The 15031-nt window shown below is 45.3% G+C and overlaps 2 protein-coding genes across 5 annotated transcripts in view; one reads left to right on the top strand and one right to left on the bottom strand.

The window, feature by feature from the left end:
- The first annotated feature begins 1176 nt into the window (after nucleotides 1-1176).
- On the top strand, nucleotides 1177-7960 carry acp6 (acid phosphatase 6, lysophosphatidic). The gene is made up of 11 exons (XM_062403264.1): nucleotides 1177-1314; nucleotides 2617-2842; nucleotides 2931-3059; nucleotides 3828-3958; nucleotides 4523-4602; nucleotides 4694-4781; nucleotides 4968-5100; nucleotides 5880-5980; nucleotides 6138-6230; nucleotides 6314-6479; nucleotides 6566-7960. The coding sequence occupies exons 2-11, from the start codon at nucleotides 2624-2626 to the stop codon at nucleotides 6698-6700; spliced, it is 1275 nt and encodes a 424-aa protein (XP_062259248.1). The 5' UTR covers nucleotides 1177-1314; nucleotides 2617-2623; the 3' UTR covers nucleotides 6701-7960.
- Nucleotides 7961-8292: 332 nt separating this feature from the next.
- bcl9 (BCL9 transcription coactivator) overlaps nucleotides 8293-15031 on the bottom strand; it is a 29085-nt gene continuing 22346 nt past the window's right edge. For all 4 annotated transcript variants that reach the window (XM_062402506.1, XM_062402507.1, XM_062402508.1 and 1 more), the window contains exons 5-10: nucleotides 14786-14893; nucleotides 14452-14638; nucleotides 13727-13823; nucleotides 11457-13623; nucleotides 10803-11072; nucleotides 8293-10701 (exon numbers count right to left, since the gene is read on the bottom strand). In XM_062402506.1, coding sequence (XP_062258490.1) covers nucleotides 9671-10701; nucleotides 10803-11072; nucleotides 11457-13623; nucleotides 13727-13823; nucleotides 14452-14638; nucleotides 14786-14893 — 3860 coding nt within the window. In that variant the 3' untranslated portion in view covers nucleotides 8293-9670. The remainder of the gene's footprint in view (nucleotides 10702-10802; nucleotides 11073-11456; nucleotides 13624-13726; nucleotides 13824-14451; nucleotides 14639-14785; nucleotides 14894-15031) is intronic.

Here is a 15031-nt window from a genome sequence, read left to right as displayed (position 1 = left end):
CATATAAATATTTAAATGTTTTTACATTTATTCAGATGAGAGACATCAGGGTAATTATCTAGATTCAGAGTTAATATCACCGGTTCATAGATATTAGCACTCTCCACGTGCCAAGTTTTTTAACACACAGATCTCTGCATTATATTTTGAGAAATTTACAAAGATGTTTAAAAACATCCAATCTCACAATGTTAAAAAGCCACATATGGAAATGAGGTTACCAATCAAAGAATGAGAAGAAATCTGCACAAAGTGAGGCCATGTTCAGCTGCACACTGATGAAGAGCAGTCATCAGTGCTTTCTTTTTTCCGCTTGTTGTCACCAGAACCAGGCTGCAAGTAACAGATGGTGGAAGATGGGGTGTCTGTACAAACTTATGGGCTTTATAAAAAAGTGGAGCTCTGGTAACTAACTTATCTCCTAAAATGTGGATGCTTCCATATAGTTTCTATTTTGTGTGACTGTTTTTTTTTAAACACTAGTCAACTGGATGTTCAAGTTGGACACATATTATTTAGCAGGCACACTTAACTCATTGTATAGAATATACTCTTCTTTTATTAATACAGATATAAAAAATCCTAAATACAATATTTTGTATCGATATGTTATGTATGTAATGTGTTGTTTTGATATAAAGAGTTAATATTATTTTTATAAATGTATTTACAAAAATGTAATAAAAAAAGCATTTAAAGTCCCCACAGAGTATAGTTCATCAGTTAAGAATAACTTTTGCAGGTACACACATCATACCCATATCCTCATCATCAGTCGGTATTTATGAGCTTTTATGTAATTTAATTTACAGAAAATAATCACTGTACATGCGATATTAATTATCTTTTATATTATCTTTTATAATTCAGACCCTATTTAAATTCAGTTAATTTATACGTTGTCATTGTTTTCATTCTCTGAGTTCATGTCTCAATCTCTTTTAAATCGAAATAATATATTATTATTATTAATATTTGTGTTATTATTATTAGTAGTAGTAGTATCATTATTATTACTTACGTCCTGTAGATGGCAGCAGGAGGCTTTGATACTTTTTCTCCAACGCAAATCTGATAAGCGAAGAAGACGAGGAAGGTCAATCATATAACACTAATGTAGGGAAATGTAGTTTTATTCTCACAGCTCTCACGTTGCCTGATACACCGGAGCGACAGCTGCTGCCCAACAGCTCCCGACATGCCTTTCGGCGTGACCCCCTGGCGACAGTAGCCTGATGAATGAACTGATCTGAGACTCAACACCGAGTTGTTTTTATCCAACGCGAGCAGCTCAACACAGGTTTTAACATCACGGTAAGAAAAGTAAGAGCGGAGACACACGTCACGTGTTCCGTCAGGGATCACACACAGACAGATCGTGTTAGCATGTTAGCATGTAACCCTAGCACTGCACACAGACTTCCTCTACCTGCTACTGTTAGCATCAACTCTGTAGAAACGTTTAAATTGTCCAAATCACTGTGATTTGATATTCATTTAATGTTGGACTCTTGCTAAGCTTGTCGGAGTGTTATAATGTTCAAGTTCGCCCTCATGCGACTTTTCTAACAAGCATACATCCTCAGTAGTGTGCTGGAGCTAACTCTCCTTTAGAACTGCTGCTACTGTAGACAGGTTGTTGGTACATCATCTTCATCATCTTCATCATCGTCAGTGGGTTTACCAGGGAGTGTCAGTGATCATTCAACTCAGGAGGTTGGTCACAGCTATTTCAAGCTGTGACAAGTGACACAGCTTGAAATAGAGTTCAAACTTTTCCCTCTAACAAACTTTTCAAATTAGTCTATTCAAGTCTGTCAATGTGCAGAAAGTGAATCTGTAACTATTTTCTCGACTGTTCAATCAAAGTCAAGTTTTCAAACCTTTAACACGTGATTCCAGGCTTCGTGGGTCGTGTGCTGCTTCCCTGGTTCTTCATGTCGCTGTTACCGTGATATATCTTCTTGGTTCATTGATCGACGGTTGAACTCGACCTCTTGAGCCCGATGACGTTGCATTTTTATGTTTTACTGGCAAACAGTGAATTAATTAATTGTCACGTTGGTCGATGATTAAATGAATCTGATCTTCAGTCCAAACCTTATTGAAGACCTTATAATTGCAATGGTTTCTGATTAAATGTGATGAACTTTTTTACAATTCATTTCAGAGATCAAGTGAGAAAACAATGTTCATTTTATTCCATGTTAATAAAATATTTATTTAAACGCATGCCTGGCTGAAGTGGTTAGTCTAATAGAAAACAAAATCTGCAACGTTTTTAATGATTGAAACTTTTCTTGTTAAGGAACAAAGATTTCTTCCTTTCTTCCTTTTTAAGACGACTGTTTCCTTTAATAATCAAATTGAATTTCTTGAGGTGTTGCCCTGTCAAAAAAAAAAAGCTTGAGACATAATCGATAATGAATCTTTCTCTGCAGTTGTGCTACGTAACACAGAGGATGTTTCAGCTGGTGTTTAAACTGTGGCCAGCTCTGAGCCTTTCTCTCAACACCAGCAAAGATAATATCTCTGTCCCTATTGCTAAATATGAATATATTTTCTCTTCATATTAACCCTGTTAATACTAAGCCTATCTGATCCTTCTGTTCACAGCACAGCCATGAGGAATCTTTGGACAAAGGCCGGTGTTTTCGGTTCAGTGTCCGTAGCTTTTGGATCGATGCTGTGGTCCCAGAAAAGCACAGACTCCGACCCGGTTGCCTCCAGTTGCACCGCTACTGACCCAAATCCCAGTTCTCCCTACGATCTAAAACTTGTCCAAGTCCTGTTCCGACATGGTGCTCGAACCCCGTTAAAGTCTATACCTGATGTGATGGAGGTAGGGCTCGTTTCCCTCTTTGTTAAGTTCTTGTGCTGAAGATAAATGTGAAGATAATTAACAACTTGGCACATTTGTCTCGTCAAAGGTCCAGTGGGTGCCGACGCTCCTGGAGCCTCCAGCTCACACCCACATCAACTACGTGGTGACGGACCTTCACGGTGGCCCCAGGCCCTCGGCTCCTGTAGAAGACAGCTATAGGAGAAACATACTGACTGTGAGTAGCTGTGTCCTGCAGTGTTTATCAAAACCTTATCACAGAAACTTGCGTAGCTGCTTCTGAGGCTTTTTGGGAAGGTACTCCCTGAATATGTACACAAACCCCGGTTTTATTGCAATATTGTGTAACAGTAGAGCTTTAACTGATAAAGTACAAAAGAGGCCTTTGTCAGAGCAGACGTTCAGACGCGTCACAGCAGGTGTAAACATTAACACTGACTTAACATGACATGGTGCAATCTGTCACAGTTAACCTGGACACTCCCTGGGGCCAGAGAGTCTTCAGCACAGTCGGTTCTTCTGTGCTTTCTCTGTTATGATGGGTTAATGTCTGTCAGTGACAATTGATTGAAAAGACAGGAAGTGTCCCGCGGATACAGAAACTGTGTTTTTGTATATTCTCATATATGAAATCAATGATTCCACTCACCGCCTCTAGTGGTGACAATATGTATTACAAAGATGCAATACGACCCTAGACCAGGTTCATTCATCCTCCTGCTACCTGTAATACCTCTGAACTGAGTAGAGCTTCCCAGTGAGCTAGCATCCCATCTGACTGCTGCTGTGTCCATGGAAAAGGTTAGATTTCTGTGTTGAGTTCAACCGCGTTCTGCTTTTTTCAAAACTAAATCCTGTAGCATGGACTCCTACCAAAAATGTGCTGCCCCCACTTTGGGCTCCTTCACGCGACGGAAGGTGTGTGTGTGTCCGTCGGGTTGTACCTGTGAGTAAAACCTTATCCTGTTTGTGGCGCTCCCGGCAGGGTGGCACGTTCCCCGGACAGCTGACCACGGTGGGCATGCAGCAGCTGTACGAGCTCGGCACGAGGCTGAGGAGGAAGTACATTGAGGAGACTCCCTTCCTCGGCTCCACTTTTAGTCCGGCTGAGGTCTAGTAAGTGTTGCACATCTTGACAGGATATGAGAGGCGGTGGACCTGTGGATGAGAGGCGGTGGTCTAGTGGCAGAAACTTGGACTATGGGCAGAAAAGTTCTCTGGTTCGTCTCTGGTTCGACTCCACGGAGAGACAACAAAAAGACGAACCTGGATTGATCTTTCCAGAAATCCAAGAGGATTCTCCCTACCCTGTCTAGTGCCCCTGAGCAAGGCACCTCACTCTCCCAACATCTGCTCCCCGGGCGCCGTACATGGCTGCTCACTGCTCTGTGGGTCCTGCACCAGATGGGTCAAAAGCAGAGGATAAATTTCCCTACCTGCATGAGTGTGCCTATGCATGTGTTTGGGACTAATAAATGCATCTTAATCTTAAACCAGGATGTAAATTAGGTTGCTAAAATGTCAAAATGTCAATGTCAGGTAGAAAGAGCATAAACAACTTATCGATGCCCCACAGTCGCATTGGGTTTGTGAGTTCAGTGCAAAGGATATCAGCCTAAATGCTTTTCTATTTTTAAGTTGGCTGCCTTCCATGACCCCTTTTTTTCTCATTTTTTTTAGTGTGCGCTCCACTAACATTGTGAGGACCATTGAATCTGCCAAGTGCCTGGTTGCAGGGCTCTTTCAGCAAAAACAAAAAGGTAGCGCAGACACCTTGATGTGCTGATAATGCTGTATATTCTGCTCTGGATCTCATCTCACCCTTAATATAATTTACTCCTCAACTTGCAGAAATTGTCAATATATTCACAACGGGGGCCGAATCTGAAATCCTGTACCCGAACTATCACGGCTGCAAACTGCTCAAACTCCTCGGCAGGTACGTAGAGTGAAATCCTCTCATGCCCAGCACACAGTCAGGCCCAGGCGATGCTGTGCGTTTCGCCACCCGAAACTGGAACCTCGAATAATGTGTTGTGCAAAATTATAAGCAGAGTTGAGATGCCTCTGACAGGTTGTCATGGTGTATCTGTGTTTCGCCGCTGACACTGTGTGTTCTGTGCAGCCACCGCTGGGCAGAGTCGTCCACTCTGCCAGACATCGCAGTAGACCTGCAGAGCATCCAGAGCGCGCTGGGCATCGCCGCTCACCAGCACGTCGACTTCATCCTCATTAGGGACGACATGGTTGCCAGAGAGGTGACACTGCCACATCACGATTCCTATGACTTTTACTAGCTCCCACCGCTAGCCATCAGTACACATATAATTATTATGAAGATGCCGAGTCGGCTGCAACCTGCAGAGATTCAACATATTTTAGAAAGTAAAAAAAGAACAGATCCAGCAGGACTTGAGTTTTAAATTATTTTCACTCATTTCCCCTTATTTAAGATCATTTGAAATAAGAGCATGGATGTCAAATCTAAAGAGTTCTATCAGTGAAGGCAAATCATCAATGGACTTTTTTCAAAGCTAAACGATAAGAGTTATATCAGATTTTTTTTTTGGGGGGGGGTACTTTTGTAGATGTTCAAATGTATTAATTTCAGCGTGTAACAGTGTAGAATGAGACCACTACACAATCTGAAACAAGACAGAGGGGCGGTCCACACTGAGCTTTGCTGAATTTATTAATTTCCTTTCCTTCTCAATTTTACCTATCAGGCTAAACCAAATGGTGAAGATCTGCCTTTTACTCTCACTAATTATGTTCAGATCCACCTGGCATCAGTTACAACTCATTCAAAGGATTAGACCGTTTTATACATTCAGCCACATTCTATTCAAACACAATCATATACTTGTGAATGCGTGATCCTTTTCCTGGGGTTTTTCTACAATAGGCAGCATTTCGTAAAGATAGTTATGGGGAAATAAATAAAAAAATGTATCTCAACGTGCCAGAAACTGGAGGTTGTCTTTGTCTGCTGGCGCCGCACAACACGGCTGACTGTCTTGTTTCTGCACATCAACAGACACACGGCCTCCCCTGTCCGCCGGTGCTGGACACCTGGAGGGACAAAGTGGAGCAGAGAGCTGTGGATATGATCTGCCATGTCTATGAACCCAGCAAAAGGTTAGATTTAACAAAGTAAACAGAGGGTGGACCCTGTCAGAAGGGGTAGATTCACGGTTTCACAATAACCCTCTATCTCTGTCAATAAGGAGAATTCACACATACTTTAGTATCAGGTTCGACGGCTCATTTCTTTCTTGTCCTGTGCTCCTGGCAGGGAGAACCTGCAGCTGTGCGTGGGACCTCTCCTGCACACATTGTTAACCAACCTGGACGAGAAAGTGCAGGGCACCTCATCGGAGCCAAACAGGTTGGACACCTCAGTCACACACACATCGCCGGCTGTGTTTGGCCTGCACGTGTTCCTCTGTTAACATCCTCTCTCTCTAACAGGAAGCTGTTTTTGTACTCTGCACATGACACCACGTTGATCCCCTGCCTGATGGCTCTGGGGGTTTTTGACATGAAATGGCCACCGTACGCGGCTGACATCACCCTGGAGATGCACCAGCACCGACAGACCAACGAGGCCTTTGTCAAAGTGTCATACATAGACCAGGTACGTGGGTGACAACGTGTCCACACTCGTCTTGATGAGCCGTTGCATTTCTTTGGGATTGACTCAAGTTGCCTCTCTCTCTTTAGGATCTACTTATTCCAGGTTGCAGTGGAGTCTACTGCCCCCTGCAGGAGTTTAAGGAGGCCCTCTCAGCGTTCTCAATGAGCTCAGAACACTACCAGTCACTTTGTAACAGCACAGGAGGCTCAACCGAGCCCTGAGCCCACGACACGCCGTTGCGTCTGGACACAGCTCCTCATGACAGTTAACCCCGACGCACGCATCATGTAGTTTTTCTTTTCACGTCCTCCGTTTACATGCCATTATCATTATACCTCACTGTCAGACGACACTGTAGAAAGTCCTGCGTTACAGCCTCGTTCCAGCCTATTACAATGATCTGATATCACGTGCTTAGCACATCAGTGTGTGTTGGCTTTGTGTTAAAGGGTGGTGTCATTACTTGTGCTCCTTATTGTCAACACATCCCAAAGGACTACAATGAAACCAGGGTTGTCTAAAATGATCAAAGTAAGGATTCCCCTCCAGACAGGATAGAAACAACTCTGTGCTGGATGACACCTTTTCCTAAGTTATCTTGTTCTCACTTAACCCTTTGAGGGAGAAGCTGTTTCTGACAGGAATAGCTCCTGTAGACAGCATTAAGTCGAACAAACTATGCAGGGACAGATGCGCCGATGGAATAACACTGCCCCATTATTTTATGTTTACATTTGGCAAATTCAAAATGGCTCCTCTCTGCAAAAATTGAAAGTGCTATTAAAACAGATCAACCATGGCTTTTTAAGTTATTTCTTAAAATGACTAGTCTTAGTGAATGGTTCTCGGACAGGGGGAGTAATGTGTGCTTAGGTGGGTTGTATAAAGGAACACATCCTCCCAAATGGTTATCGGACAACGATGAAGGTGTTTGGCACGCAGGAGTAAACTGTATCAACACATTATTGTTCAGAGGATCAACAGCAACTGAAGCTTTTTGGGGGATTTGTTGACTGTTGAAAAATGCTGAATATAATCTGCCTTTGCTTCAAAGTTTAAACCTTTACCGCACTATAATCTTAACAGCAATAATCTGTAAGGTTGAATCAAGCGGCATCATTATATAAGATTGTTAATGCCGTCATTGTGTTCATTTTATTCTTTCATATCCAGTCTTGGGGTAGTTCCAAATATTTCATGTACTGTATCTGAAGTGGATTGTACATTTGTGGAGATGGACTTCTCCATAACCGAGTAAAACCTGCAGAAAGGGAATTATTCTGTATGTTGAAGACTAAGTTGCCTTTTTGTGGGGATTTGCTGGTAGTAACGGACACAGTATAATGTATAAACACATGCCCATTACATATGTTTCTGTGTTACAATAACATGTATAATACCTCATCAGTGGAAGTTTCCAATGACCAGCAGCATAACATGAGGAGTTTGATTTGTTAAAAATAAATAAAGAATTTAATCAATGGAGTATTTTCTTTTTGTTGGGGCCAGTCATGTAAGTGACGCTGAAATATTCAGACCAGCTAAGTCAATAAGATTAGAGTTTGAATGCATCAACATGCTCCCACCTATTTGAAAAGTGTGGTTTCCTCTCAAAATAGCTCTTGCTAAAGCACTTCCTGATACATTTTCTACATGGCCACGCTGCATCTTGGTATAAATTGTTCCGGCTGAATGTCGTTGAGCCGGTTTGACAGTACAATGACAAAAGACACCTCCCAGTGCGCTTAGCTTGACTACATGCAAGTGGAGCCACGTAGACACACGCACAAGTACACACTACATGGACAACATGTATATACCAAAACAATATCTTTTATTTGTAGTCCATCACCACAGCCCTGGTAGGCTATTCTGCACCAAAGCCAATGGAGAAACACATGACAAGCTTATACAATAGAGAAAAGAGAGGAAGTCAACTGGATGGTAAGCAGTACTTGTTTACATTTCCGTGTGTCTCGCTCCGGACACCACACCTGCCTCACTAAAATTTTACCAGATCTACCTAGCGCTAGTTCTATAATACCTGGCATACCTGCTGTGACATTTGAGCCACGCCTGTCCCATTCTGCTGACCATTGGGGGGGATTTTATTGCTGTGGGAATGATTATTACCCAGAGTCAACAAGAGAGTCAAAACAAAACAGGAACACAACAGGAACAAGAAGAACACACAGAGCACATCTGGGTAGTAGCAGTATTATTCACACTGGTGAAAGTTTGGAGTCCTGAAAGTTTTAGAGCACCGTGTCAAATAATCATCCACAACTTGAAATGGACAAGAGATAATCATTGTGCTGCAAAGCTACCAGGACGCTCACACTTATTGTGTTGCAATTAATGGTAAAAATAGAGAAAGAAGACGCTTTCTGCAGACGGTCCATGTTTGTGCTTTTTTAATAATACTATTATCTTAATGAGGTCATAGTTTGGTTTGTTATACACTGGAGTTACAAAGGAAATTAAAATAGACTAAAATTCGAATAGCCCACCAATGGTAAACAGTACAGTATTTTTAGGGGGCATTCCTCCCCCAGTGAAAGTTGGGTAGGAGGAGTTGAGAGGTCACTGATAGAATGCCTATACATACAGACACATACATACATACATAACACACAAACATACAGTCTGTCAAGCACGCATACGCACTCTCACACGTATATACTGTACAGAAACAGTCAAAACAATGGAGCGAGAGACAAGATGGAGTTCCACTTAAGTCTTCACAAAGCACAAATTCTTCTTATTCCGTTCTCCTGTTCCATACCACTTTCATGAGAAATTTGTTTGTTTTTTTAATTTGAAAAAAGTAGACATATACTGTAGCATCTCCACGCTGACTTTTAGTTAGGTTGATTCCTCTTTGACGATGTAGTCATCATTATAGTCAGATAATCAAAAAACACAAGAACAGTTTTGCGAATTCGATGCACAACAATCCCATACATTCTGAAGTTCATGAGTCAAAATTAAATGTTCTTGTGGCAAAAAGTACTCCAAATCTGGGCCTGTCCTAGTCTCCATTGGAATAGTTCCCACAGGACATTACTGTTTCGTATTATACTTCCTTTATTTGAGTCCATCAGAGTTTTCTTAACACTCTAAATGTCATGGTCTTTACTCCATCCTTGCATTTTGTCCAAGAACATTCTAGATACAAGGTTTCTGTTGGATTAGAACATTCCAGGCCCGGGACTGAACCCCATGTCCATGTCACGTGGCCTCATCTGACCCCCCATCATCATTGTCTGCTGTGGGGGGCCGCCCATGCCCTGCAGTGACATCATCATATTAGGTGAACCACCAGGGCCTGGGTGGGCCATTTGTCTCCCCTGCATCATCCCTCCCGGACCCCCAGGGGACATCATCCTGTGCTGGGGACCCATCATGCCCTGGCCCATGAATCCCGGTGGCCGCATCGAGTTGTGGCCGGGGTTACCCATTGGCATATCTTGGGGGCCCATTCCCCCACCAGGTCCCCCAGGCATCCCCCCCATCCCCTGCATGGACATACTCATCCGCGGCGGGCCGTCGCCCATCATGCCCTGCATCGGGAAGCCAGAGGGGTGAGGTGGTTTTCCCCCAGAGTTGTCTCCTCCGCCTCTGGGGAAGTAAGACAGAGTCTGGCTGGGCTTCTCTGATGGGATTATCCTGGACAGGTCAAACTCAGGAATGCCAGACGCTCCCGGCCGCATCACCTCGTGAAGATCTGCATCAGTGAATCCAGCTTGCATGTTGTTGAACTCTGGACCTCCAGGGTTATTGGGTTTGCACATAACTCCATCTCCCCCATGAGACATGTTCCCCATCCGTCCTCCCATAGGTCCTTCTCCCTGGAAGCCCATGGGATGGCCAGGAAAACCTTGAGGACCAGGACCGTTGTGTGGGGAGAAGGGGCCTTGCTGCGAAGGTGACTGGGTTAGGGGGTATCCCTGGCTTCGATGAGGGTAACCCATGCGTCCCTGGCTCATCATTTGTTGGTTTACCATACCTTGGTCTTGGGGATTTTGTGGCATCATCATGCCATGAGGCATCATACCTGGCCCCATATTAGGGGCATTTGGAGAGGGCATCTGTGGAGGCATGCCATGGGAGAGGGGCTGGGATCCCATTGGATTCATACCCAGCGGGCTGAGGGCTGGCATGGGTCCTGCATTTCCAGGCACCATCATACGTGGATTTCCTTGGTGGTTCATTGCCATACCTGTATGAGCAAGAGAAACAAAAATTTATAATGTGTTATGCAAAGTATATCAAAAGAAACAATAAATTAATCAAGGAACAGAAACACTTAAGATATCTTACCATTATTGTTCACTGAAGGCAGGTTCGGGGAGCGAGCCGGAGGCGAGTCGTCATCAGAGCTGGCAACTGTCTTTATGGCATCATGGTAGAGTGGGGTGGAGCTGGGCATTGCAAACTTGGACATGCGTGACATCATGATGGAGAGAGGGTTCTGGGATAGAGTAGGCTCAGGTGGTATTGTGTATGGACTGCCAGACGGGACGTTGCCTGGGTGGGACATGGAGCCAGATGGAGCCCCTGATTGAGGGGCTGAGGGAGGACCGTTACCACCTAGAGGAGGGCAAGATGAGCAGGAGATGACATGACAAGGAAATGATAAAACAGTGTTGACTTTCATTCTGAGGTAGTGTTTATGTGTAATAGTATTAGCAATAGTGACACCCTGAGTGATGTACCAGATTGCCTCCACATCCGTTTTTGTAGACGGTGTTTGTCATGATCAGTCAGTATTTTAAACGGTGATATTAACAATTGCAGAGACCAGAAACTTTTAACAGACAACTACAAATGCGTCATCAAACCATTTACAACAGTCCCTAATATTATTTATTATCAACATTCGAAAACATGCACTGCAAAATGAGGACAAATATTGTAAGAAGAAGCAGTGGAATAAGTTGATAAACACAGAAAAGGGAATAAAGATTGTTGTACCTTGATCCATATTGCCCATCATATTTGGTGAGGTGATACTGAGGGGAGGTTTGCCACCCTGAGATGGTATTCCCGGACTCTGCATGGGGGGTTTTGGTGAGGAAGCCCATCCTGGAGAGGGGTTAGGAAGAGAAGGAGACCTCATATGAACAGGAGAGGCGCCTGCCGATCCCATCATGGAGTGGGGGGATTTCATTGGTGCTGATGATTGGGGAGGTGGAGGGGCATTCGGGCCTGTGGGACCAGTGAGCATGCCAGCCAGCTGGGACGGTGTCTGAGGCGATTTAAGATTTCCCGAGGGAGAGCCCATCATTGGGGACTGCACTTGCCTTAGAGGTGGGGACTTAAGTGGGTTGACACTGGGTGAGTTCCCCCCTCCTGCTTGGACATTTAGATCTGCTGGCTTGCGACCCCTCTGACCTTGTGAAGGGCCACCAGAAGGGAGGTGGTTCATACGGCCATTACCTCCTGATGGGTTAGATCTGTGCTCTGGACCAAAGGGTTGTTCTGCATGTGGACCCCTCATTCCTCCAGGACCACCGGGGAATGGCCGCCCAGGCCCCATGGGAAAGTCTCCTGGCTGCTCAGGGAAGACAGGACCCTGCATAGGCCTGCCCTGTGGACCCATATTCTCCATTGGAGGTCCTCCCCCTCCTCTCATTCTCATTATCTCATCTGGACTCATATTCATGGTAGGATCTCGTAGTTTGGAAGGGTGCATGTGCGGTCCCGGGCCAGGACCCATGCCAAACTCAGGCCCCATTTCTCTACCACCCATTCCTTGAAGCCTAGATGATGGACTCATAGGACCATCCCCTGGCATTCTAGGAAACATACCCATGCCATTACCAGGTTCCATTCCACCTCTTTGATGCCCCATCATCCTTTGCATGTCCATCATCATCCCAGGAGGGAGGCCCTTCTCTCCACCCATTCCTTGGTGGAACATTGCTTCTTGGACTGACTGAGGATTTGGGAAACGCTCCCCACGACCCCCTGGACCAGCAAACATTCCCCCGGGTCCTCCAGGGAAGCCTCGTGCGTCTCCCATCCGGGGGGGCATGTCATCGGGCCACCCCATTCCAGGTCTTGGGGGACCTTCCATCTCAGGATTCATCATGCCAGAGAAGCCAGGCATTCTCTGCATATGTGGAGGCATACCTCTGGGGCCAGGGCCCATGCCCATTCGTTCTTGGTAGTGCTCTGGTGGACCACCTGGACCCCCCCACATCTCTCCTGGCCCCATCTGGTAGGGAGGTGGGGGCCCACGCATCATGCCACGTGGCCCATGCGGGTGCATCATCATGTCTGGAGGAAGTGGCCGGTGTTGCATTTCTTGTTTCTTCCTTTTCTCTTCATAAAATTCCTGTTGTAATTTCAACCAAGCCACCTGTTCTGGGGTCATTTGATCTCCATCTCCACAGCCCCCCGGAACCCCCATATGTGGACCCATTTCATCTTGTGGAAATGGGGGCATGTCCCTGGGACCATGGGGTGGGCCAAACGGTGGGCCCTGTGGACGGGGGCCTCCTGGACCACCTGGGGGGCCGAGGCTTTGCGACTGTGCCATCATAGCCTGTAAGGGGCCCTGCTCAGACCTCCGGGGTGCACCATCAGGGCCTCCGTCATGCGGTCCAACATGAGACTGCGGGGGCCCAGCTTGTGGGGCATCGCGGTCATCAGGGAAAAGCATGCGCTGGATATCTCGTAAGGTCTGCAGAGAGCGCTGCCGATGCTCCAACTGTTCTTGGGATAGACCCTCTGTGTTGGCCTCCATGTTCAGCAGCTCCTGGGCCAGCTGCTGTTGTTGTTGCTGCTGCTGGGGTGTCAGTCCCGAGCTACTAGAGCCTCCACCCTGCCCTCCTTCAGCCGCTGTTGGAGGGTTGAGGCCTGCCTCAGGTTGGGTAACAGGGGCCTGGTCAACTGGAGCTGTAGTGTTACTGGGGCTACTGCCAGGAAGATTTTTGGATTCCATGCCTGCAGCAGATGACCCTTCCTGTGGAAGAACACCAGGCTGGCTCCCTTGGTTTGAAGGCTGGGTTGGGGCTGATTCTGCCATGCCAGGTAAGGACGGTTTTGATCCAGGCTGATGGCTCTGATCCTGGGCATGGGATGAGGGCTGCTGAGGAGGCTTAGAGTCATTTCGGAGAGCACTTGCTGCATTGTTCTATAACAAAGAGTGAGAGAAATAGGATTAAGTTATGATAGTAATATGATGCTGGTGTTAGTGGGCTTATGTGAGTAATACAAAAAGGTCTCTGTGTCTTTACCAGGAGGAGGTGAGCTTTGTCCTTGCTGTTGGAGATGTTTTTCATGTGGAAGGCAATGATATTTTCTGTGTGGCCAGTTAGAACTGCATCGGCTGCCCTGAGGACAAGAAGGCAGACATTCAGATATCAGTCATCAGACACAATAAGTGTGCGTGTGTGTGTTTACAGTGGGCTGGGTGAATGAGTACTAGATGAGTCCATGAAGGTAATCCCAAGGTCAACTGACAAGGCAAACTACTGTGCACACACAGAAACACACCTTCCCCGGGCATCCACATATTTACTCTCTAATTCCCAAAAGAGTGTTAATCTAAGCAGAGTGTACGCTCCCACTGAGAAACACATGCTTGTGTAGATCACACAAAAAATATTTAGGCTATAATTGGGAAAGTTGGGGCATGAATAGGAGAAATGGGAAGCTAGTATCTTAATACAATACACAAACATCAAAGAACATAACAACCACTGTTGACAGGGGGCACAGAGTTATACTTAAGGCAATTGACATTGTTAGCAATCCCATTTAATTTTGAACCATAGTTCTACAAAGGGTTTCTCTGTGGGTGTATGCTTTGCATATGAAAAAAAAAAAGTCTACATATTGGAAGATGATTTAATTAGCCTGTCTGAACACATTAATTATTAAAGCTTGCAGAGATACACTTAAACTGTAAATGCTAATCAACAAAGCAAAAGCATGTTAACAAATGATAACTCCTCCTTACTTGTTGGCCATCTCCGTGGTAAAGACATAAACAAGTTTTGCGCCTGGTTTCTGGCCACTAGCTGGTTCTGTTGTAGAGCCCTGGCCTCCCATTGTGTTGTGGGAAGGTGTCGAGGAGCGACTGAGTCCAGCATTGGAGGTAGAGTGTGTGACTGAGTCCTGGGGCTTCACGTCACTGGAGTTACAGTCTAAGGGAAGACGACACGAAAGACCATGAATTAAGGGACTAGCGCAGGATTATGGGCAACAGAGTTCTACTACATAGTTGTCATGAGTCAAGTTGATCATTGGAGGATCTGCTTCACATGCTTTCCTGTACACGTTAACACACTTACTGAAGAATCCTTTGTCATCTTCATCACTTTCCCCCCCAGAGCACCAGTCAGCTCCACTGTACGGCTGCCTCCGCTCTGCCACACACATCCTCTTCACCCGGCTACTGTCTGCACACACACATAACGTCGGTGAGCTACAGTTTATCAGTGTGAGTGACAGTAGACACGTATACATGGACACCAATATTCGTTTAATAACAAAACCATGAATAAGATTCTGCCATGTAAAGTGCATTTTCTGATGAC

Source organism: Platichthys flesus, chromosome 13 (genome assembly GCF_949316205.1).
Source record: "Platichthys flesus chromosome 13, fPlaFle2.1, whole genome shotgun sequence".
Lineage (NCBI taxonomy): Eukaryota > Metazoa > Chordata > Actinopteri > Pleuronectiformes > Pleuronectidae > Platichthys > Platichthys flesus.
The sequence above is the reverse complement of the archived record's forward strand: the minus strand, read 5'-3'. Positions and strand labels throughout refer to the sequence as shown.